This window comes from Canis aureus, chromosome 20, assembly GCF_053574225.1.
Source record: "Canis aureus isolate CA01 chromosome 20, VMU_Caureus_v.1.0, whole genome shotgun sequence".
Taxonomy (NCBI): Eukaryota; Metazoa; Chordata; class Mammalia; order Carnivora; family Canidae; genus Canis; species Canis aureus.
Genome location: NC_135630.1, coordinates 59,916,694 through 59,942,979, shown reverse-complemented (window position 1 = coordinate 59,942,979; position 26,286 = coordinate 59,916,694). Strand labels below are relative to the sequence as shown.

The 26,286-nt window shown below is 36.3% G+C and overlaps 1 protein-coding gene across 5 annotated transcripts in view; it reads left to right on the top strand.

Annotated features, from left to right (window-relative positions):
- Positions 1–26,286, top strand: part of STAM2 (signal transducing adaptor molecule 2) — a 45,403-nt gene that overhangs the window by 14,355 nt on the left and 4,762 nt on the right. For 3 of the 5 annotated variants that reach the window (XM_077861740.1, XM_077861735.1, XM_077861738.1), the window contains 11 exons: positions 2,204–2,288; positions 3,193–3,268; positions 3,383–3,481; positions 4,397–4,543; positions 6,114–6,183; positions 6,749–6,935; positions 15,709–15,803; positions 18,462–18,544; positions 18,718–18,805; positions 19,939–19,993; positions 23,968–24,121. In XM_077861740.1, coding sequence (XP_077717866.1) covers positions 2,251–2,288; positions 3,193–3,268; positions 3,383–3,481; positions 4,397–4,543; positions 6,114–6,183; positions 6,749–6,935; positions 15,709–15,803; positions 18,462–18,544; positions 18,718–18,805; positions 19,939–19,993; positions 23,968–24,121 — 1,092 coding nt within the window. In that variant the 5' untranslated portion in view covers positions 2,204–2,250. Of the gene's footprint in view, positions 1–1,514; positions 1,534–2,203; positions 2,289–3,192; positions 3,269–3,382; positions 3,482–4,396; positions 4,544–6,113; positions 6,184–6,748; positions 6,936–15,708; positions 15,804–18,461; positions 18,545–18,717; positions 18,806–19,938; positions 19,994–23,967; positions 24,122–26,286 lie in introns of those variants that run through there. The other 2 variants (XM_077861739.1, XM_077861737.1) reach the window with 2 other exon arrangements.

The following is a 26,286-nucleotide window of genomic DNA, read 5'->3' as shown; positions in this document are numbered from 1 at the left end:
TTAATTTTTTTCCTCATCTATACTTTTAAGTTCACTGAATTTATTAGATATGTAACTAAGAAATAGTTAAGTATTTTAAACCTCTAAAATATACAGTGTAGCCTGACTTCCCATGTAGAAGAAGGAATCATCTTTGTACAAGGGAAAAACTAGACCTGAGTAGATATGTTTCCACCTCATAGCATGGTGCTTGAGTCTAGAACTTATGGTAGGCAAAAACAGATTACTTTTCTGAAACCTATGGCTTGTCATTTCAACACGTATGTCACCAATAATGGCTTTCCATCCATTAATAGTGTGAAGCAATTTGCATGGTTTTTAAAAGTGAGTTCCTGTATTTAACTGAGGTTAAGTGGATTCTGTATTTCTCTTTCCTCTTTGCTGAGTTTGCTAAACCTGTTTATTTTTTTTTGCTTCTTTTATTATCCCTTGCCTTTAAAAAAGGAACAGCTTAGATTTTTACCATCTTTCCTGCTTATCACTGTGATAGGCCTATATGAATATATAATACTCAGGTTTGGCCATATTTGAAATTATAGATCTATTAAAAGTAAAGAGATAAAGTGATGTTTTGAAAGTGGTAGTTTTTATATCCCCACTCCCCCCCATATTAGCAGAGAAAAAATATTTCTTGATTTCAAAATTTTATGAAAGTAGAGTAAAACTGCAACATAAATCAGTCATATTTTTACCGTGCTTTTAAAAAATTTACTTTAAAAATTTTTCAATTTCAATTATGAAATACTTAAGATTATAAGACATGCTGAGCATAAAATAAAGACTCTCTAGTATTCCATGCACAACTTAATAAACAAAACTTTATAAATACAAGTAAGCTGTGTACCCCGTCCTACCTCCAGTTTGATGTTTACCATTATTATGCATATGCTAATATTTTTTTGTATTACCTATATAAATATCACTAAAGAATGTAGTGTATTTTTGAGTATTTTAAAACTTGATGTGAAACATTTATATAAAGTGAGAATGTAAAATTGAACAGCTGCTTTAGAAAACTATTTGCCAGTTCCTAAAAAAGTTAGGCAAACTCAGCACTTTTCTTAGGTAATACCAAAGAAAGACGTGTATATACCGCACAAAACTTGTACACAAATGTTCATAGCTGTGTTGCAATATTCACATTAGCCAAAAAGTTAAAAAAACAAACAAAATTGAACAACCGAATATTCAAGTGGTGAATGGATAAATAAAATGAGGTATATCTACAATGAAATATTCAGCAGTAAAATAACTGAAGTACTGATACATGCATTAACATGGGTGAACTTGAAACATTCTAATAAATAAACTAGTCACAAAAGACCATATGTTGTATGATTCTATTTATACGAGAAGTCCAGATTAGTCAAATTTATAGAAACGGGAGGCAAATTTGTGATTGCGGTGGAGGTTATGGGGGATGGGGGGACATTGGGCTGAGACTCCTAATGGGTATGGATTTCTTTTTAAGATAATGGTGACAGTTGCACAAGTCTGAATATATTAAAAAAGTCAAATTGTACATTTAAATGGGTGAGTTGTATTGGGATGTGAATTATATCTCAGTAAAGCTGTTTAGAAAGTTTATGTTAATGTTATATATTTTATTATTAGCTTTTTAAACTCAGTATAAACCAAATCATTATATTTTAGGATTTTTGTACATTTAGTTCTATATAACTGACTTTCACTTTCCACTCTCTGAATTTACTGTAATTTATTAATCATTTCCCTTTTTTGCTCTTTGAAAACAGTGCTTTTCTGAACAGTCTAATCCATATTTCCTTATGTGATGATGTATTTTTAGGTTCAACGTGAGGTTGAACTCACAACCCTGACATAAGGGCCTGAGCTGGTATCAAGAGTTAGACATTTAACCACCTGAGCCACCAGGGTGCTCCAATGATGATACATTCTTAAGGCTTTCTTCCAAATTAGAATTTGGATAGGGTTATTGATGATTTGTAATTTCTTTAGTATTAACTATTTAGAAGACGTTTTATTGGTGTACATTGGAACATTTAATTCATATAGTTATATAATTTAAAGTTGAAAATAGTAAGAGTACTCTATCCTCTGAAGTTTTTCTGTGGTTCTTTTATATTTGGCCAAAGAACAGGGCTTCTTGACTACTGTGCCTTTCTTGGTATTTTATCATTAAGTGCAACATGTCCTAATTTTTGTGTATGCTTATATCTTACAGAAAAAGCTACAAATGAGTACAACACTACAGAAGATTGGAGTCTTATTATGGACATATGTGACAAAGTTGGAAGCACTCCTAATGGGTAAGATGTCCAGTTATGCCCGGTGAATGTCTAGGAGCTTAATGACCTATGTCTCTCTTCCCAGTGTGACTTTGAAAGGAAAATGGGATTTTACTATTTACTTTTGGGGGACAAAAGTTAAGAGATCCTGGTGGCCCAATTTATGGGATTAATTTTATCCCAAAAGAACAATGGAAAAAGAGTTCAGCTGAAAACCTGAGATATATTAAAATACATAATTAAAACTTTGACCCAATAGTGACGCATGTTAACAATGAATAGACTAGTTATTTAGGGAATTCCCCTTTGACTTAGACATGGGTGGGAGTCTTTTAATAATGAAGTAGATAAATACAATAATGTAATACATAATACACTGAAGAAGCCCTTCAAAAAGATAAAGTGAATATAAAAAAGGGTGCTTTGAGGGCAGAATGCAACAATTAAGGTGAACTGATTATACTTTAGAAGACTGATGAAAGCATTTAACATTACAGCTTTTCCAAGTACCTTGATATATGTTTATTTTTACACCTTTTGAAGACTGTATATCTTACAATTTTTTTAAGATAAGAATTTTCTGTCTGAATCCTAAATCTGTCTTGAAGAAATGAGAAGATAATTTATGTGACATAGTTCTCTTGTGTTGATCTATTGGAAGTCATTTGGGTCTGATTCTGGAATATACAACATTTGCAACAAGCTGCTCCTTTTTTGCAGTGTGTGTGTGGGGGGCTGTTCTGTAATTCTGTGAACAAAGTACTGCATGGAATCATTTTGCAGATTTATTCCTTTAATGAAGTAAAATTTGCAGGATTTTATTTTTAAATTTAAAGTTGATTCGCTAGTAGAATGCCTTACATTTTTAATGGTTAAGTTGAAATTCTGAATAAATACTTAATATTCTTCATTTTTTTCCCCTTAGAGCAAAAGATTGCCTAAAAGCCATAATGAAAAGGGTAAATCATAAGGTTCCTCATGTTGCTCTACAAGCATTAACTGTAAGTAAGAGTCATGTTATTATCTGACCCAAATTTTAAATGTGTATTTATTTCAGCAAATTAAGTAAGATAATATTTCAACATTTGTATATTGATTTTTATTTTAATTAATAGCTTCTTGGGGCTTGTGTGGCAAACTGTGGAAAGATATTTCATTTAGAAGTATGTTCCCGTGATTTTGCAACAGAAGTACGTGCTGTGATAAAAAATAAGGTAAATTTTAAAAAGAGAAGCAATTTAAGTCATTAAAAAGTACATATACTGTGTGTCATTTTAACTATATATAGCATTAATAAAGTTGTATTATAAATGAAATCACTTTTAGCTAAGTTTGAAATGAGATAAACTTCCTCTTCTAAAACTTAGATGTTTTCATTTGTAGCACCAAGAACTGTTTTCCTTCCCAAAGCATGCATACTAGTGATAATAGCTAATCTTTATTTAGAGTTAGTAAGCAGTCACTGCTTTAAGGATTTTACATATATTGTCATGTTTAATGCTCTTAATAATCCTTAGAAGTTAGATTCTCTTGTCATTCCTATTTTATAAATGCAGAAGCTGAGGCTTAGAGGGAAGTTCAGTAACTTGCCCCAGGTCATGCAGCTAGTAAGTGACATAGCTAAAATTCAGATCCAGGTTTCCGAGTCCAGATTGACCACTATCCTGTACATTCACACTAGAGATGGCAAGCAAATTGGACCTTTATTTTAGAGCAGGATTGAGGGGTCTTCACAATAGGGTTGTTCTTAACTGATTTCTTTGAGATAGAAACTCTGAAGCTTCTGTTATTAGTGGCAAAAATCCAGGAATTTTAGTTTAGTCGATATAAAAAGTTTAATCTAATATTGAGCATATTAAGAAAACAGAACAAATAACCTCTGAATATAAAAGATCTGATGTCATTATAGTAAGAGTTAAAAATTGATGTTTAATAGGTAATTTTACTAGAAACAACTTTATCTTAAAGACAAAAATCGACATTTATCAAGCACTTATCTAGGCTAGGGATTGCTGGACTTTTGTTGATCTTTATATAATTAAAGAGAGAATTTGGGTGGTAATACTCTGTTAAATAATTCAAGTACTTTAACCACAGTTTTATTTCTTTCATTGCATCGCCCTTAAAAGGCTCATCCTAAAGTATGTGAAAAATTGAAATCTTTAATGGTGGAGTGGTCAGAAGAGTTTCAGAAGGATCCTCAGTTTAGTCTAATATCTGCAACTATTAAATCTATGAAAGAAGAAGGGATTACTTTTCCTCCAGCAGGTTCTCAGGTACGAGATTCATGTAGATCCATGATTTACCTTACACTATTTTGTTACACTATTTTGAGGGTATGTATCTTATATAAAAGCTAGGCAAGGTCTATCTTAATCATCCTTTCCCACCTCTACTTTCCAGGTGCCTGAGATAGTGCCTTATATTTAGTAGGTGTTCTAATTCTTGAGTGAATTTCTTCTACATATCAGAACTTTGAGAAGTGAATCAGCCATAAATAATCTGATGCTACTCTAAGTCTAGAATCATGCAAAAGGCATAGATGTATGAGGGAGTCCTTGTGTTTAAGAAATTTACAGTAAATATGGAGGGTAGCTGTTTACATGTGAAAAATAACTAAATTGTAAGTGACGTATATGGATGAGGGAGGGGTAAGAAAGACTAGATGCCAGAAGAGAGAGGTGACAACAGACTGAGATGGTAAAGAGGTATAATTTTTAGACTGGAATGTATTTCAATAATAGGAGGGAAGAGGGAAGAGGTCCTGTTAGGGAAGGACTGATAGGAGCAAATCCATGGAATTGAAAAGGGTCAAGACCTGTTGGTTGAAGAGTGAATATACCTGGAGTGAATGGTTTACATATAGATGAGTGGAACTCTAAGACTAGAAATTTATTTGAGGAGATAGAGACTAGTTTTAGTAGGACAAGGGTGGAGGTAGGGATAATGAGTCACAGAGTGGGCTATTTAAGTGTGGGAGAAGAATACTATCTTGAGTTTTGCTTCAGTGCCTCTTGCCTTCTACTTAATATTAGGATACGGGCTAGGGAAAAAAAATTAAGAGGAGGAGTACTGTATATTTTATTTTTATTTAGACTGTAGACTAAAAGGATCTTTTAAACAGACAAAAAGGATCTTTAGAGCTGAACCAGAACTGAGGGCTCAAGGGAGCATTTGAGGACAAAAATCTTATAAGTAATAAAAGCAAGCATTCTTCTGCTCTATCTTCTGCATGTCAAAAACCTATAGAACTGTGTTTATAGAACTGGTTCTTTAACTGGTTTAAAGAACTGGTTCAGGACATCTCTGTCCTCCATGCCTGTAAATTTAAGCATGACCTTCCTAAGTCCTCTGCTGCACCCACAGAGCCACCACGCTTCAAGTACAATAAGTACTAAAAGAGAGCTTAACATGTATTCCTAGAAGTGCACCTGTTGTCTCTGTCCACCCTCTTCTCTTCAGTAATTATCATGGCTTCTTGCTGCTGCTTCCCCTGGAGCTTGATGCTCCTCACTGACTAAGATACTTTGGACAGTTGAGACCAAGGAAGTACAATTAGGAGATATTTGTATTTAAGTACTTTCTGTATCCCATGTTCTGTGTCAGATACAAAGCTGTATGCAAAATGGAAGCCAGTTCGTGCCCTTTGTGGAGTTTATAATGTTTTCTTGAAGACCATGATGTTTTATTTTAGTATTTGAAGACTGCTACTTAAAATTTTTACAAAGAACCTCACTTTTAAAAGAAACTCGTCAGTTTTTTTAAAAATTAACATGTGCGAGTAATTATAGAGCTTGTGTTTTCTTTGAAACGGTGGCTGTGTTCATTTTCCTCATACATTTACAGACTGTCTCAGCTGCTGCCAAGAATGGTACATCATCGAACAAAAACAAAGAAGATGAGGACATAGCTAAAGGTAAATGCTCAAGCATGTATAATTTAGTGTTGCTTAAAACACCCTTGCCAGAACAATTTATTTAAATAAAAATTATAATCAAACTGGTTATACTTTTAGTATTTTACCTCAAATCTAGTAGGGTCTGAACAGGATACAAGATTGATTTAATTCATAATCCTTGTCAGTAATATGTATTTAATGTCCTACCTTTGGGGAGATTTCATTTCACCTTTTCTTTAATGCCAAAGTTATGAGTCAAGCACAGAAATATGTTCACGGCTTGTCCTATATGGAAAGCTACCCATATTATAATGTCACAATCTGTTTGCTATAAAAATAATAGCTGCTGTATATGACAGACTGTGATAATAAGGAATGAGCAAAAACTTTATTTTAAAAAATGTCATGATTTTCTGCCCTGTCCTCCCACATCCCAAGAAAGCTAACTGTTCAGCATTTAATTGGACAAATAAAATATTCACTCGATTTATTCTTATTAAGTATTATATTATTAAACCTTTCTTTTTAAACTTGAAAAAATCAGAATTTTGTCTTTTTTTTGCATTTTAATTTTTCAAATTAGCTATTGAATTATCATTGCAAGAGCAGAAGCAGCAGCATGCAGAAACAAAATCCTTATATCCATCTGCAGAAATTCAGTTAAATAATAAAGTTGCAAGGAAAGTAAGAGCCTTGTATGATTTTGAAGCCGTTGAGGACAATGAACTCACCTTTAAACACGGTGAAATTATTATTGTCTTGGATGACAGGTATGTTTTATATCTTTATTTCTGGAATATTTTGAAATTATGAAGTATAATATTCTTTATTTAGAATCTTGGATATTCAGGTCTTTGACTTCGGTGTATTTGAATCATAATGGAGCCTTTTCATACCTTAATTTTTTTCTAAAATAAAAGACTAGATATGTGAGGTTTTTATTATTTTATTAAATTTGGTAGTATTCTTTATATCTTGGATAAAAGATGTATTAAGTAATATTGTTACTTACCACAATTGTGAAGTCACCTGAATCCATTACATTGGGAGTTGTGTATATCAAAAAATTTTTTTAATAATAAATTTATTTTTTTTATTGGTGTTCAATTTGCCAACATACAGAATAACACCCAGTGCTCATCCCGTCAAGTGCCCCCCTCAGTGCCTGCCAACCAGTCACCCCCACCCCCTGCCCTCCTCCCCTTCCACCACCCCTGGTTCGTTTCCCAGAGTTAGGAGTCTTCCATGTTCCGTCTCCCTTTCTGATATTTCCTACCCATTTGTGTATATCAAAATTAGTGGCCAAAAAAAAAAAAAAAAAAACCCCACCCAAAATAGCTTGTAGGAAGAAATACAGCTATATTCTCTCTCTCTCTTTCTCCCTCTCTCTCTTTTGAAGAGGGTGAGAGAGGGATAGGAGGGCAGAGGGAGAGGGAGAGAGAGAATCTCAAGTAGATTCCATGCCCAGCTCAGAGCCTGATGCAGGGCTTGAGTTCACAAGCCAGGGATCATGACCTGAGCTGAAACTAAGTCGATGCTTGACTGGCTAAGCCACCCAGGCTTAGCTATGTTATCTTTGATAAAAGCAGCCAAAAGCTGTGCTCAGCTCTTCCCTAGTTCTAGCCTGCTACTGTACTCTCCCTCACAAATTCTCTATCATTTAAAGTTATAGTAAAGAATAGATCTATTGTACATCGGAAGCTAATATAGTATTGTATGTCAACTACATTTTCAACTTTTAAAAAAAGGATAGATCTGTCTCTGTTGGGCCTAATTCTGTTTTTTACTTTGCTTTTTTAAAGAAGTTGATGAAATTTAGCAAGGGTGACATCTAACAGCTTGTTGCTGTGAACAGAGATTGCAGATGCATTCAGTATCTGTTATAAATAACTTAGTAAGAATATATTAGTCTAGTGCATTTTTAAATGAGTAGATACACAAAATGGTTTTACTTTCCTGCAGTAGTTATTGAAAAACGTTATGTAATAGGCTCTGTTTATATAAAAAAATGAATGAGAACACAGTTCTGTCTTACAAAATCTAGACTAAAGGAGGTTACGATTTCTATATAGATGTTTGTATGGAATGAAGATTGTGAATGCCATGAAAGAGGTAATATTGGGTCCAGAAGAGACCAGATTTGTACCAAGTGCAAGCATCTGGGAAAGAAGGCTTAACTGGTGAGGGTTCATTTCAGGTGAACCTTGGTTTTGGTTAGGGAAAGTTTTACAAGAAATTGAGAATAGGAAAAAAAGAAGGTCTCTTAGGCAATCAAGAAAATAATCATTTTTTTCTTTGATTTTTTAAATTTTTTTTTTTTTTTTTTTTTTTTTTTATGATAGTCACACAGAGAGAGAGAGAGAGGCAGAGACATAGGCAGAGAGAGAGGCAGGCTCCATGCACCGGGAGCCCGATGTGGGATTCGATCCTGGGTCTCCAGGATCGCGCCCTGGGCCAAAGGCAGGCGCCAAACCGCTGCGCCATGCAGGGATCCCTCTTTGATTTTTTAAAAATAATTATTCAGAATAGAACACATCCCTGAATGATAGTAAGTAATTTTAAAAAATGTTTTTAATTTTAAAAAATATTTATTTATGAGAGAGAGAGGCAGAGACACAGGCAGACAGAGAAGCAGGCTCCATGCAGGGAGCCCCATGTGGGACTCGATCCCGGGACCCCAGGGTCACACCCTGAGCTGGAGGCAGATGCCCAACCGCTGAGCCCCCAGGCTTCCAGATAGTAAATAAATATTAAGGGGCAGGCATAGCGTGGGCTCTGAACACTGACATTCTGAAATGTCAGGGTTCTTAGTGTAATTTTGGTTAGAATATTTACAAAAGAACCTAGGTTTATAGTTCACATACTTTTATACAACTAGGATATTGAATTTATAAAACAAATAGAGACTAAACTACAAAATAAGTTTTTGCTCTAAGATTCAAATTTTGAGTATTTTATGTAGTGAGAAAATATTCTAAAATAAATTGCTATTTGGGGTGTCTAGGTGGTGCAGTTGGTTGAGCAACTGACTTGATTTCAGCTCAGGTTATGATCTCCCGAGTCATGAGATCCAGTCCTGAGTCAGGATCCATGCTCAGTGCACACTCTGCTTCAGATTCTTCTCCCTCTCCCTCTGCCCCTCCCACTCATGCATGTGCACGTGCTCTCTTTCTCTTTCAAATAAGCAAGTCTTTTAAGAAAAATTGCTACTTACAAGGTAAATAGATTACTGATTAATGACACAGGTACTTTATCACTTATCAACAGGCCTGTACTACCCTGTGCTGTAATTAAGTGAATTCTCTTTTTCTTTTTTTACCTGTTGTCTTTCATGAGTGTATACCTTGACATCATTTGGAGTTCATGTGGCATTATGCTCCTATTATAGTCGTTATGTTGCTGTGCTGCATGTGTCTTTTCACACGTTTATTTTTTTATTTTATTTTATTTTTTTTAGATTTTATATATTATGATAGACATAGAGGGAGAGCGAGAGAGAGAGGCAGCGACACAGGCAGGGGGAGAAGCAGGCTCCATGCCGGGAGCCCTACGCAGGACTCGATCCGGGACTCCAGGATTGCGTCCTGGGCCAAAGGCAGGCGCTAAACCACTGAGCCACCCAGGGATCCCCCCTACACATGTTTAGTTAAGCAAAAAGTCATTTAATAATTTAGATATATATAAAATTATTTTCAGTTGAGAATACTGTAAGTTGAGAAATTTTTTTCTATATGACTTCTAAGAGAATCCAACATGAATATGATGGAATATGTAGGTTGATTGCTGTCTTTTTAATGGTAGGATACCCCAATCTTAAATTTGCCATAGACATGTCCATTAACACACCCTTAGGTTAAATGTTGTCATTCAGGGTGATAGTGTATCACTGGCAGGATTTTTAAGCATAAATGCAAACTTGAGTCCTAGAGTGAAATGACAGTCTTCAGTTAAAAGGTGGTCATCTAGATGATCGAGAATATGATTATATTCATTGTTTTTATATTGCTGTGGAAATGAAAGCACAGTGTTAAAATTTTCATGTATAGAATTTGAAGTCCTGTGAAGATACATCATTTTTGGACTTTGGCTTAAGAAACACTGAACTCTAATAGAAAAGGTGCACATTTCTTATTAACAGAATATACCAAAAAAAGAAAAGTTATTAACTTTCTACATTTTTAGATTTATCTCACCATTCCTTGTTTGTTACGTACTATTTCAAATAATCAAGTAGAATTCCTAAAGTTCCAAAAATGCTATGTTGTGATTAGACCCTCCGTGGCGTTGTACATTTGGTTCTTTCTTCCCGGAAACCCCTGTCAAAAGAGGCAGACATGTTTAGAAAAGAAAGGAACTTTACTTGTAAGGAAGATTTGCAAGGGAGCCCAGGCTTTAGAATGATTGGCTCCCTTAATTAAAAAACGGGTATTTTAAGGAAATGACCCTCTACAATATTGCCAAGATTTCTAGGTTTACTATTTGTATGTTTGTGGTTTTTTTCCACATGATTATCATATCCATAAATAGGGCATCAGTTATCTTTAGCAGTTGTCATTACGGAAGTCAGCAAACAAGAGTGCCTGGGTGGCTCAGTCGGTTAAGCCTCCAGCTTGTGAATTTGGCTCAGGTCTTGGGTTGTGGTATAGAGCCCTGAACCTGGCTCCACACTTAGTGGAGAGTCTGCTTGGGATTCTTTCTCTCTCTCAAATAAATAAATAAATCTTAAAAAGCAAAACAAAAGTCAGCAAGTGAGTGGTTTTAGCTGAGAAGCCAATAGCCTAAAGGAGAACTCAGGTGTTAGTTTATTTTGAGACTTCAAATGAGCCAGGATAACTTATTTTTTTGTTAATGTGCAAAGTTGTCTGTTTCTTTATATTTTTATTTTCTTTTTTATTCATAATGGCAACAGAGCAGATGTCATTTATATTTCCATATCCTTAATTTCTTTTTCCTCCTAGCAAATGCCTGTTTAATCTTCAAACTTGTGTAGATTTTACATCTTCTGAGAAGCCTTTACTCTCTGCCATTAGTTTCCAATAGTTAGTTCTTTCTCTGTGCTGCTGTAACTCCCTGAACATAATAGCATTTCTCATGTTGTACTGCAGTCACTTCTCTACATATGTCTCTCCTGCTATACGAGTTGATTCTGAAGAGGTTCAGTACTTCCTTGGGAAGGGAGAAGGGGGAAGGAGAAAAATCTCACAATCCTTGTTTTTTAGCAAGGTAACGTAGTTAGTACAAGATGGTTGAAAAATACTATGCTAGATTTTTGTTCTTGAGAACAGAAACTGTCTCCCATTAGCTTTGTAACTTCTTACTTAATCTGATGTTGCTTGTTGCCTCTTTGGTAGGCTTTCATAAGTGTTAACTGTATAATCAATTCATTGGTAATAAAGTTTCTGTCTTTATCATTTTCACTCAGCTGTGATTTATTTTTCTTAATACAAAAAGCTCTAAATGCTGCATTGAATTATCAAACAGTTTTTATAAAATTACAGTGCTGAAATACCTTAATTTAGAAATTTAAAATTAAATATTATTTTGTATCACTAACATTCCAAAGAATCAACTGATTGTCAGTGGAGAGAATTTAGAGCTGGATTAGGGCTAGGAAGGAGTCATCATGCTTTGACATGGCATTTGTTTTGCCTACTTTTATGCTTTATCAGGAAGTTTGCAGTAGTGGCTGAAAGGGAATTTATCCTATATTAATAGGGCCACTAGAGGAGGCTACACATAAAATTGTTGATAAGTTCAAATAGAATCCACGTGTCCATTTCACAGGTTTGGGTTTTCTGGTTTTTTTTTTTTTTTTTTCTGTAAAAATTCCTCTGAGTTCAGCTGTCCTTTTTAAAATGGAAAGTATAATTTTAAAAAGCATGTGTGGAAGAGAATTTCTTACTTTATATAGATATCAGCAGACATGACATATTAGATACAATTTTTTTAAGATTATTTTTGAGAGTGAGAGCAGAGCTAGCAAAAGAGAACATGAGTAAGGGGGGATCCCAATGTAGGGCTTGATCCTAGGACCCCGAGATCATGCCCTGAGTGGGAGGTAAGTGCTTAACCAACTGAGCCCCCAATATATTAGATACATATTAGATATCTGTATATTAGAATTGTCAATATATCAGTTATTTTCAAGTTTTAAGAATTTGAGTGAGATGTAGCTCACATCTTTGTGGTACTTTTTAAATGAAATCACATTTCAGAGTCCCAGAAGTTCATTCATCCTGCAGTTTCATTTTTTAGGAATGTATGCTCAATAAGTCAAATTTTTGGAAAGGAATAGACCAAATTATTTTCTTTTTTTTTTTTTTTAATTTTTATTTATTTATGATAGTCACAGAGAGAGAGAGAGAGGCTGAGACACAGGCAGAGGGAGAAGCAGGCTCCAGGCACCGGGAGCCTAATGTGGGATTTGATCCCGGGTCTCCAGGATCGCGCCCTGGGCCAAAGGCAGGCGCCAAACCGCTGCGCCACCCAGGGATCCCTAGACCAAATTATTTTCTAGATTCTATGGTTGTCCATATAGAAAGGCCAACAGAATCAATGGACAAACTACTAAAATTGGTAAGACTTCATCAGGGTTTTTAGATACTGTCTAAAAACTAAAAATCAGTAGGTAAAAGATTGCCATACTCAATAAAGATCATAAATGATTTATGATCTAGAGTTAAATAACCTAATAAATATATGTAAGTACTTAATGGAGAAAGTCATAAAATTCTTTGAAAGACATAAAGAAATATAAGTATATATAATATGTTTATTTTATCTTGTTAAGATTGATTTGAGAGAGCACGAGCAGGAGGGGTAGACAGAGAGGGAGAGAGAAGGCCAAGTGGACTCTGCTGAGCATGGAGCCTGATGCAGGGCTCCATCCCAAGACCCTGAGATCATGACCAGGACCTTGAGCTGAAACCAAGAGTCAGATGCTCAACCAGCTGTGCCACCCAGGCTCCCCTACGATATGTTTTTTATATAATTATACACAGAGATACCACATTCATGGTAAAGAAAACTTTAATGTTGTAAAGATTTCATTTTCCCCATATTAATGCATAAATTCAGTGCACTTCTAATTAAAATCCCAACAGGACTTTTTTTCAGAGAACTTGAAAGCATTTTAATTTTTTTTTTAGATTTTTTTTTAAATTTGTTTATTTATGATAGGCACACAGTGAGAGAGAGAGAGAGAGAGAGAGAGAGGCAAAGACACCAGCAGAGGGAGAAGCAGGCTCCATGCACCAGGAACCTGACGTGGGATTCGATCCCGGATCTCCAGGATCGCGCCCTGGGCCAAAGGCAGGCACTAAACTGCTGCGCCACCCAGGGATCCCGAAAGCATTTTAATTTTAACATTAATATGAAAATATGCAGGTATGCAAGAGAGGGTACTTTTCCCTGCCAAGTATCAAGGCATATTAACAAGCTGTAGTAAATAAATATATGGACTGTTCAACAGAATGGAATCTAGATCCATCTGCTCGTGAACAGATAGCAGCCTGCTGCTTGAAAGATAGGATATCGTAAATCAGTAGAAAAAATGATGTATTATTCAATAAATTTTTGCTGAAATAACTGGTTCTTTATATAGTACTAATAAAATATTGATTCAGGTTCACATACATATGGTTTCATTCGAGATGAATTAAAGACTTAAACATGGGGTGGGACACCTGGGTGGCTCAGTTGCTTAAGCCTCCACCTCTTGGTTTCTGCTTAGCTAGTGATCTCAGGATCATGAGATCAAGCCCCATGTCGAGCTCCACACTCAGCTCGGAGTCCGCTTGAGATTCTACCTCTCCCTTTGCCCCTCCCTCTGCTCACACACACATGCTTTCTCTCTCTCCTCCAAATAAATAAATCTTAAAAAAAAAAAAAAAGACCTTAACATGGGGGAAAGATAAGAAAGAAAACCTAAAACTATTAAATGTATTGGAAAACAGATTTGGGAGTTCAAGGATAGAGAAAGATTTCTTTTAAGGAAACTATAAACCATAAAAGATTGCTAAATTTGATTACATGGAACAAAAAACACTATGCAGTAAAAGAAACTGTAAACATATGTTAAAAGACAAGTGACAGTTTGAGAGAAGGTATTTGCATAATTCAGACAAACAGTTGCTGTCCAGGATATATAAAGAACTCCTACAGATCCATGAAAAGAGATAAATAGCCCAATGGAAAAAGAAAAATGAACAGAAAACATGAACAAGCAGTTAACAGAAGAGGCCGTCTGAATGGCCAGCAAAACCTGTGGATGCTCAGGAAGCGCAGATGAACAGAGCCCTGAGAGAGGATTTCTCTCCTGTCTGACATCAAGTGCTGCGTGGACAGTTAACACGTGTGAGGGAAAATGACCTTTTCACATGCTGCTGAGGACAGGAGGATGGTGCGTCATCACGACCTCTTAAGAGACTACTTGGCAATAGTTGGTAAAATGGAAAATGTTTGTGTCCTGAGGCCCAGCAAGTCCATGTCTGTGAATAAGCCTAAAGAATTGTTGCTTGGGATCCCTGGGTGGCGCAGCGGTTTAGCGCCTGCCTTTGGCCCAGGGCGCGATCCTGGAGACCCGGGATCGAATCCCACGTCGGGCTCCCGGTGCGTGGAGCCTGCTTCTCCCTCTGCCTGTGTCTCTGCCTCTCTCTCTCTCTCTCTCTCTCTCTCTCTCTGACTATCATAAATAAATAAAAATTTAAAAAAAAATGACTTAAAAAAAATTGTTGCTTGTCTACCCTAGAATTGAGAATGACCATTACCCCATCTATGTAAGGTAAAAGACTGGAAATATTTAAGTGTTCATCCATCTGGGGATGGATAAATCAAATATGCTGTATTTGGATAATGGGAACCTTTAAAAGGGATAAACAAGATATGAAAGTATTAACATATAAAATGTAAAAGTCTATAATGATTACTGTATCTGTAGACTTTGCTATAGGTTTATGTAAACAAAAACTATACTTGCAGGAAGGGTATGTACCAACTGTATGTGGTGGTTTGGTAGGTTGGATGTAGGATTCAAACTTGGGTTTTGGTAAAGGGGACTTCATTGTTGCCTATAATTTTCTTTTTTAAGCCCAGCATCAAGGGGCGCCTGAGTGGCTCAGTCAGTTAAGCGTTTACCTTCAGCTTGGGTCTTGATCCCAAGGTCCTGGGATTGAGCCCCATGTTGTGCTCTCTGCTCAGCAGGGAGTCTGCTTCTCTCTCTCCCTCTGCCTGCCGCTCCCCCTGCTTGTGCTCTCTCTCCCTCTCTTTCTCTCTCTCTGTCAAATAGATAAGTAAAATGTTAAAAGCCCAGATATGACTGCTTGTTAATTGGTTCTACATTTAAATATGGGAATGTGAATGTTGACTTTATTTATGCTTTTCTGTATCTTTCATTCAGTTTAAGAACTGCTTTTAAGTACAGTTGGATATGAACTATTATTTTCAGATAAATTTAGGCTAAATTTAATTTTTATTTTAATTCCTCTTCCCGTTAATGTACTAAAATGTAGAGGAACAAATGACATTTTTGTACTGTATTTTCAGTGATGCCAATTGGTGGAAAGGAGAAAATCACAGAGGAATAGGACTCTTCCCATCTAATTTTGTAACAACTAATTTAAACATAGAGCCTGAGGCAGGTAAGTTAAATTTTAGAGAAGAATAAATCTATTAAAGTTTTTTACAGGGATGCCTGGGGGCTCAGCGGTTGAATATCTGCCTTCGGCTCAGGGCATAACCCCGGGGTCCTGGGATTGAGTCCCACATTGGGCTCCCGCCCGGAGGGAGAGCAGGGTCAGGAGCAGGGCTTCTCCCTCTGCCTGTGTCTCTGCCTCTCTCTCTGTGTCTCTCATAAATAAATAAAATCTTTTTTAAAAAATGTTTTTTACACTTGAATTTTATTCAGTTTTGTTTTTGATGTTGTTTTTATTTTTTATTTTTTTTTAAGATTTTATTTATTCATTCATAGACACACAGAGAGAGAGAGAGAGGCAGAGACACAGGCAGAGGGAGAAGCAGGCTCCACGCAGGGAGCCCGACGTGGGACTCGATCCCGGGTCTCCAGGATCACGCCCTGGGCTGCAGGAGGCGCTAAACCGCTGCACCACCAGGGCTGCCCTTGATGTTGTTTTTAAAGTAATTTCTACGCCCAACGTGGGTCTCAGACTCGTGACCCTGAGATCACGAGTCACGTGTTCTACCGACTGAGCCGGTCAGGTGCCCTGGTTCAGTTTTGAATATAAAGTAGATTGGCATTTAACTCTGTTTTAAATTATTTGTAGACAGTATAGTTTAACTTCTTACCAAATTAAGGGGTTAACTTATTCCAGGTCAATTTCAATAATTTTTTTATCATTTTATTTTAAACTCTTTGAGAATTAATGTACATAATTGCACATAAGGCATAAAACAATCTGTAATGACCAGGCAGATATTTAATTATGATTTAATTTGTATCTGTTCAGTATAAAGAATATTGGTTTTATTCATCACTGAACCACAGTATCGAAGGGAGTAGGTGGCAGGTGGGGGCTGGTTGACAAGTGCCAAGTGTGATTACAAGGGTTAGGAGTACTCCCAAATTTTAGATTTTTCCTCACCTTGATCTGATCCTGGGGAACTTGAAGCAATAATAAAGCAGTCTAATTGAGACAGTGGTTTCCTACTTCACATCTGCTGTCAACCATGCAGAGGAAGCTTCCATTTGTTATGTAGGCAGAAAGGTGGGGGTTGCTGAGTGTAAAGAACAGCTAATAGTATTACGATGCTCAAGATCAGAAATAATGTAGCTCAGTGGTGTTTGAGTACTCTTTTATCAGGTATTGTACAACATCCTTGGCTTGCACTATTTCATTTGATCCTCACAACTCTGTGAGATAGGTACTTTTGTTATCCCATTTTACAGATAAGGAAACTGAGGCTGAGGGTTTATGTGGCTAGCAGGTGATAGAGCCATGATTCTAAAGTCAGCCAGTCTGCTCCTAGATGTATTCATACTGACTCACATGCAGGTGCTAGTCTGTATTATCAGTTTTAGAGAATAAACTTAAATTATGAAAGCTCTGTGCATTGTGTGTAATGCCGTCTTTGTATGAGTGGGGTGATGGCATTCAGTTAAAGTAAACTCGAGAGATGTAAAGACTTATTTAAAGACAGAGTACTTTGCCAGTAGTTACATTTTTTATTCTTTTAGCCTGACTCTCTAAGTAGTTGTGAAAATTGGAGATGCTGTTTTTAATAACTCTGTAAGACCATGCTCAGGGGATCCTTTGTAGAAATTTCCCCTTGGCACAGGCTGGAGAGATTGAGCTGTGGTTTTAAAAAGTAGACAATAAAAGAAAAAAAAGTAGACAATATTCTGGCTTCTCAGTATATCCTCATGTTATGTTGAGCTTTGCTCCTTAGGACCTATTTGAAAGCCAGGTATCCAGGTATTTAAATTAAGTGGCTAACTGTTGGGACGTAAAAATCCTTTGGTTATAGAGATTTTTCTTCCTGAGGGGTGTACATTTTATTGGAAACATTACTCTTTAGATGTGATACAGTGTCTTCATTGAAGGCTCTAACATGGCCTACAAGGCAAACAGATTTTTGGATTAGAAGCAAGGTAGATTTTTATTGTAATTTTATTTTTATCAAAATTTACTTGATTAAAGTATAGTACATTATAGCAACACTCCAGTGAAGATTTAAATAGCTCTCTGGATATGTATATTTATGAATTGTCTTTCAACCTTCTCTTTATGAAAGAGAAGCTTGTTTGTTTTCTGTTGCTTTAAGTCTATTATCAAAATTAGGTTGAGATTGAGTAATTTTTTTGTCATTGTGAAGATGATATTGATTGTTTTTTGGTTTATATGGGAAATGCATTTTTATAGTAGGGCCAGTGTAGAAGGAGCTCATAGATTAACTCTGAAAGTGGCTGGTTGGATTACATGCTACTCTTGTGTATCCATCCTACTGGTAACACTAAGTTTTTCAGAAAATGCCTTTAATAGCAGTTCCCATAATACTGCTTGCTTGTTCCACAGATGGTAAGTTCCATCAGGGCAGAGACTGCGGTCTGCTCTGTTGACTGACGTATTTCCAATGCCTAGAACGATGCCTGGCACACAGTAAGGGCTAATAAATGTTTGTGGTGTGAGTGAACGAACCTAGTAATAACATGTTGATTATGGAATGTGATGACTAAAGAGTTTCCTTTGTCTTCTTATGGATAATCACAGGCTACTTACATATCAGTGATTAAAATACCAAAGTAAATGCTGAGGAACTTAAAGCTTACTTTGTTTCCATAGCAGCTGTGGACAAGTTAGATGTAACTGAGGAGGAGGAGGAGGAAATTAAGAAATCAGAGCCTGAGCCTGTGTATATAGATGAGGTAGGTAGAGTCTTTCTCTTGTTTAATAATTAAACTGTCAACACTTTTAAGATCCATTATCCTTGAGAGTGCTTCTTGCAAAGAGTAATTTTTATGTTCATTGAAATGAAAGCTCTTGAGTTTCTAAGTGTCCGTTTATTTTTATTTTTTTTTTTTTTCGTTTATTTTTTTAGGATAAGATGGATAGAGCCCTGCAGGTACTCCAGAGTATAGATCCAACAGATGCGAAACCAGACTCCCAAGATCTCTTGGATTTAGAAGGTATTTAATGCCATTGAGTATTTAGCTACCGGTGGTGTCCCGGATGTCTTCTTCCTTGCGTTTCACTTCTAGAAATTGGAGATCTCTGCTGGGAAGTAGACGAGTATAATAAAGTAGTAAATGTCTACCTTGGAAGGTGTTGCTATCAACCTGCCTGTCGTGGTTAAGAAGGAAGTCTGTATTTTTCTGTAAGCGCACTGGTGATACTGGCTGAAGAGATTTGCAGTCCAAAAGGGGCAGGATCAAGAGTAAGAGCGTATTAAATTAATTGAGTCAAAGTTAGAAATTCTTCCTTCTGAGTCCGTTGTATCTGATTTTAAAGGGCAAAATTATACATGGTCTGTGTTAACTTTGAAATGCCCTTTGATGCATGCTGATAGGTCTTTTTAATCCCCAGGAAATTGGAAACGATTACAAAAATGTTTTTATGCCTTTTTAAAAATCCTTTGGAAGAAAAATCTTTGATAAATGGGTAAATATTCCTAAATCTTTTTATCGAAGAAACTCTGGTTATGAATATAGGATACTACACTATGTATTTTATCAGTGCTTACATTTGGAAATACACAAAATGTTTAATTTTAAAGTGACTTAAATACTTGAAAAATGTTGATATGAGAGACACCTAACTCTGGGAAACGAACAAGGGGTAATGGAAGGGGAGGTGGACGGGGGGGACGGGGTGACTGGGTGATGGGCACCGAGGGGGGCGCCTAACGGGGGATGGCCACTGGGTGTGATACTAGATGTTGGCAAATCGAACTCCAATAAAAAAATATACAAAAAAGTTCATATATAATCTACATAATGATATATTTTATACACTGTGACTCAAGTCCATTTACTTAGATAATAGTTTTCTAGATTTTTGAGATAACTCCATATTTCAGAGTTATAAACTTAGTACTTCAGAGAACATGGTGGAATTTCTCTTTTGATTTTGCCTTTGGTCACAGATGATAATATTCCTGCTGAATAGCATTAAAATTAGGTCTTTTATAGTCCTTTCTCTAGCATAAACATCGTTTTCTTTGTATTATGCATGGTGTTGTATATTGGTGTTCTTAAAAATTGTTGAAATTGATTTAAACTGGTTTAAGTTTCAAGATTCAAAAGTATTTTTATATTTACAGATATCTGCCAACAAATGGGTCCAATGATAGATGAAAAGCTTGAAGAGATTGATAGGTGAGATTCTTTGTGCAGAGAATAACAAGTATAGTTTTCTTTCTTTTATTTGAGAGAGACAGAGGGAGAGCACATGAGCTAGAGGGACAGGCTCCGAGCACAGAGCCTGATGTGGGGCTTGATCTTGTGGCTTCAGGATCATGATCTGAGCCCAAACCAAGAGTCAGACGCTTAACCAACTGAGCCACTCAAGCCCCCCAACAAGTATCGTTTTCTTATCATTACTTGTTTTTTTGGCAAAACTAATCTAAGGAGTTTTGTGGAACTGTTCAATCTGTTGAAATTGTCTCTCAATTTCCAAAAGTCTTACAAACGAGTAGCAAGCTGGTACTTTTTATTTTGGTAGCAGTTTTTTTTTTTTTTTGTTTTTGTTTTTTCCCAAAGCAGTATAATATACATAGAATCATGTACTCTTGCTCTTATGGGGCCAGTCTTCATTTGCTCTCTTGGGCTAGAATTGAGGGGTAATGAGGAATAGGAATACAACTGAACAGAACACAGAATGAGAACTGGGGTCTTGTTATGTGATGAGAAGTAGTACTTGTAAAACTTTCAAATGAAATTTCCCTTATATTTGTGAGGCTAAATCGAATACACATACCTCTCCTCGTTTTTCTTCCTTGTGTTTCTGTATTTCTCTTGTCCTTTTAATCTCCTTATCTAACATAGTCTTACTCTTCCTTAGAAATAGCAGCACTAAAGGATAGACTCAACATTGTGAGCTTTTCATTTGTTTTTGCCTCTTCTGGTTCTTCAGAGCTTTGTGTTTGTAGTCAGAGGGAGAAGTGAAGGGAAGATGAGGATAAGGCTTTAGTGTTCCAACATCATCCCTTTCTAGATTCCATTTATTGAACTATAAAACCGCACGAGAAGCATAGGAACTGCTTTGCTTCTTATCTGCCTTTACCAGAGAAGGGTAGCAGCAAGATATTTTTCTAGTCACTAAAGATTGTAATCTTCGGGATCCCTGGGTGGCGCAGTGGTTTGGCGCCTGCCTTTGGCCCAGGGCGCGATCCTGGAGACCCCGGATCGAATCCCACGTCGGGCTCCTGGTGCATGGAGCCTGCTTCTCCCTCTGCCTCTCTCTCTCTCTCTCTCTGTGACTATCATAAATAAAAAAAAAAAAAAAAAAATTAAAAAAAAAAAAAAAGATTATAATCTTCTTCCATGTGATTTTTTTTAAATAAATTTCTTATATTTTATTCTTATTTTGGAGAAAGCATTAAATATCTACATATGCATCTACCGCTTTGGTTTCACTGCAAGGGTGTTAATGGTCAGTGACTAATCAAACTGGAAACAATTAGAAAGAAACATCATAATTATCTTAGGTGTGGCTAGGAGGACAATTATAAACCTTTCTGGATCTTAAAAGTAGCCCATATCCTTCAGCCCATCAATTTCAGGCCCAGACTAGATATATAAGGATATGCGCAAAGATCTACCTCTTAGAGTATTCTTCACAGTATGATTTATAACAACAAAATTGGATTTATAACAACTTGGGTAGAAGTAACTAAAATGTCTCTCAGTGAGAGATTGATTTTTAAAATAAAATTACACATCCATACATTCTACAATAAAAAGCATGGTCATTGATAAATATCTATTGACATGGAAAGATACCATATTGTGTAATAAAAAAGTAGAGGCTATGGCAGTATAATCTTATTTTTGTTGATAAAAAGAGTATCTTCAGAGGAAAAGGTTTAGCACAGCTAAAAACCAGAATGAACATTTCTCATAGGAGTTAATTTTTTGAGTCACAGCTCACCTGTTAGCCAGTTCTCTCTTCAATTTCAGTTTCTGAATAGGCCAGCTGGCATTTTCTGTTCCATGGCCACTGACTGCAGATGTAGCCCTTGTTCTGGAAAATGCTTGCTGTTCTTCAACAAATTTTTATTGACTCTATCCTTGTCAAGCATTCAGAAATTAATGAAATACCATTTTTCCCTTGAATGGATCATCATCAATTTGTTTTTCCTCATATGGGCAACATTATTATTAGAAAAGGAAATTTTAAATTTATTTTCTATTTGTCATTGTTTGGAATGACCATTTGTAGCATTTATCACACCAAGAAATTATATTGGACAAACATGTAAATTGACCAAAAAAAGTTTAGATAGATTTATTGAACAGAGATCTATGGTCTGAACTTAACAATGTTCCAGGTTATTCCTTTTTTTCTTTTTTTAAGAGAGAGGGTGAGTTGGGGAGGGGCCAAGGGAGAGGGAGAGAGAGAATCTTAAGCAGGCTCCATGCCAGCGTGAGCCTGTTGCAAGGCTGGATCTCACCATCCTGAGATCATGACCTGAGCCAAAATCCAGAGTCAGACACTTAACCGACTGAGCCATCCAGGTGCCCCTGTTCCAGATTATTCTAATCTTCTTGCTACTGCTCTCCAAAAATCATTTTCTGTCACCTTGATCAGATTTGCCTTTTCATTCTTCTCACTCCTTTTGCCTCTCTTAATTCACACTGTCCTACTGACCTGACCTAGTCGTGTTTTTTTGCTTGGGCCTATCTATCCTTCCTCAGGTGCTAGTTTAAGTCCCAGCTTGTCCATAAAGTCTTTTCAGTCTACCACCACCCAAATTAGTCTCCTTTTCTAAACTCTTCTGTTCTTACCTATTTCACATAATTTTGGATTCAGTTTTATGCCACTTCATATCTTTTGCTGTTTTCCATGTGCTTAGATTTGTCTCCCTATTAGATTGCAATCTCTTCGAAGGAGAGTGCTACCCCTTCTCCATTTTCTTTGTGCTAGTATAGTGTTTGGGTACAATTCAGTAAAATTTTTAATTGTTTTGGGGTTATGTCTTGAATCCTTGAAGGTGATTTCTGTGTTCCCATGGTGTTTCAACAGTATACTGGGTTATGTGGACCAAATACCTATGGTTAATTCTTAGTCACACATTGGTTAGCATGGACACTAATTTCTGAAGCTTTCTGTGTGGTTTACAAATGATACTCTGAAAACAGAGTTTGACCTGCTTTATATAGTCGTATGTACAAGAGAGGAAATAGCAGCTTATTGTTTCAGACATAACATTGTAATAGAGGAGAGGTAACGAGTCTTGATAGGACTCAGTCCAGGTCGTTTATTTATTGGTCCTGTGTCTGGTCGTCTACCTCTGCTGCTTGTCTTTTAAGCCTCTCCATATGTGTATAAAAAGAGCTACATTTAATAAACAGGCTGTGGGTGCAACATGAGGTGGCCATTTAACTCCTATATGAACTTGTCAGTTGTCATGGGAGTTCTTTATTACTCTCCAGGGGAACACACAAACTTGTACCAAGTTAGAAGGGTTTGCTCTGGAGTTCCTTGGGCAAATTTGAAAATGCTCTTATTTGGATTTGTTATTTACAAAACACCTGATTTCACTCACCTTCTCAAAAGAAACCAACAAATAAGACAGTAGGGATTAGTTTATTATATACACACTGATTTTATTTGCATTTTCAAGGATAATTACTAGATTGTTTTCATTTGCTTCTTTAATGTATATAAGCAAATGAAAATGTGTGATTTTGTTTGTGTTCTTATTTCAGTCCTGTTGTGTTTCAAAACAGGCTTTGGATCTTGCCTGAGTACTTTCTTCCACTAGATTTTAATTAAGGCTTGGGCTCTTCCAAAATTGAGAAATTATTTTGCTTTTGTAATTGAGTTTTCAACGGAAACCTATAACATGTGGAACAGAATTGTCCTAGTACCAAAATTATGAATTGATTGCATTTTTATGAGATGTGGAAGGGACTTTCCCTAATATTATGAAGTTCTATCAGCCTAGTTATTACGAGAATTAAAGAATTCCTCCTCTCATTTTCCCATAGTGAATATTCTTTCATTGTGTATAAAGAACCTTTTAAAATATGAATGGAAAATGTGCTAAATTTAAAAAGTAATTTATGTTCCTAAATACATGCTTAAAAGCATTGAAGAATATTAAAGTGCTTTTCTTTTATATCAGGAAGCATTCAGAATTATCTGAATTGAATGTAAAAGTCTTAGAAGCCCTGGAACTATATAACAGATTGGTGAATGAAGCACCAGTATATCCAGTCTATACAAAGCTCCATCCTCCGGCACATTACCCACCGTCATCAGCTGGGGTTCCAATGCAGGTGAGTCTGTTTTTGAAAACGTTTAAAAAAAAACAAAAACATTTTTCAAAATTAGAAAAAAGTTTTTAAATTAAAAACAAAAAGTTTTAAATTAAAAAAAAAGTATTAAAATTTCTGTGGTCCATGAGTAAAGTCATAAAATTCATCTTTGATAGTCCAAGAAGTATGGGCTAACTAATAAACGTTCACCAGGACAAATTAGATACTGATAGTTTATAAATAATTTTACTTCATTTTTAACATGAACAAAGAGACCATCAAATATACGGTGGGAGTTCTGGCTCTTCATTTGCTTTTGTAAATATAAAAAAGTTCAAGTCCTTTTAGGACAGAGCCTGACATATCAGAAGTCCTCTAAATGAGGTACTGACACTGTTTCTGTGGCTCAACAAGCACGATTTAACATTTAAAATTTCTGTCAAGATTTCTTTGACTTCCTGATGAGCAAGAGGCTTATTAGTTAATGAACGTCTTTTGTCCTCAGATCATGCTTTATATTTTTTCTTTGATGCATAACATAAATTGTTAAACATTCATGCACAACAAGGATACGATGCAGGCCCGTCGGTGCTGGGTCCATAAGCCATTCATGAAGAGCCTCTTTTCCCAGAGCTTTACACCTAGTCTGTGTTTCCTGCTGAAGCGAATACTTATGTTTATCACCATCCAGTATTCTGAAGCCTTTTCGACCAGTTAGCAACTGAATCCAGAATGAATTTGGATGAACAAAATTCATGTTAATTTATGAGATCTGCTATGTAAAGGAGTGTGTGTGAAGGAGACACCAAGGAGAAAAGATAGAATGTGGGTGTATAATCTAGATAACTTGACACGACATAATTGTTAAGTAAAAAGAAGAGTTTCTATGGTAACTGTCACATCAGACAAGATGCATTTATCAAATATGCCATGTCTCGAACTTTTGAAAGTGGTGAAAAGAATCCTTACATTCAAGGGTAGAAAGGATTTCTGGGTGCAAAAGACAGCCAGAGTTTATTCAGTATTGCTTCTGTTTTCAATGAATGTTTGCTGCTACTGTGAAAGGGGAACAAAATAGAAGTGTCTCCACCATTATCTGAAAGAAATATGTTATATGTGCTTCTTTGTGTGTTTCTAAAGGGTTATTTGTCATTCCTATGTAAGGTTTTTGTGTTTTGTGTTGTGTATTTTCAGACTGTGTTCTGCTAAGCACAACCCAGGTTTTAAAAAAGTTAGCTTTCTGTCTGACTCTTCACATAGCTTCTGTATACTATTCATGCATAACCGCATTTAAAATATTCAAAGTTCCTATTCTAATTAGAAAGAAAATTCTGTGCTAAAAAAGTTGGGAGTAACACACCATGAATTGGATCTGCAAAGGCCACTCAGGAGCCCGCATTGTAGAAGCGGTCCCTTCCCAGGCTCAGCCGGTTGGCAGTGGGTTGGTACGTGTAGGCCAAGGAGTCGATGTGATGGCAGCTGCATTAAAGTCGATTCGGCACTTCCAGCATGCTAAATCTTCGTGTCCGTGGTCTTTGCTTTACAAATAGTTTTGTTTAAAACTAGCGTGATGATAGTTACTGTATGATAGATTTTAAGTATGTGCATTGTGTTGAGGGCTGTATTTGGTAGGCAAATGGTAGATCTGGTCCTTAAAGGAGACGCTACTTTGAACATTAGGTAAGGCACATAAAATACCAAAGAAACTGAGACCATTTTGCTATTTCCTGAGGATACATTCCTTTTACCTAAAAATCTTCTTTACTTTTGTCCTATTTGTTGTAAAGGCAGAAGATAAAGGAGATGTTGCCAGAGAGGGTCTGCAGCCTGCCCTGATTCTTCCAAGTGTCATTCTTAGGAAGGAGTTGAATAAGTCATCCCGGGATAGGGGTTAAGAAGGTCGTCATTGAGATGGTGACTTGAAGTGGTGATGGGCCGCCCTTCGCGGCGGCGGGTAGTTTCCTGTGGCTCTGCGGCAAGGCACGGTATTGAGTAATAGGCAACCTGGATGGGTTCCAGCCTGCTGCTTAACAATATGCCACCTCCTTTCCTTTCAGCCTCCTGCAAAATAAAAGAACAATCAAGTAAATCATAAATTTCCATAGATTTGGCACTGTGATTTGGCAGCTCTCCCCTTTTTGTACTAGGGTAGATAGATTGGTGGAACCAGATTGCTACCCAGAGAA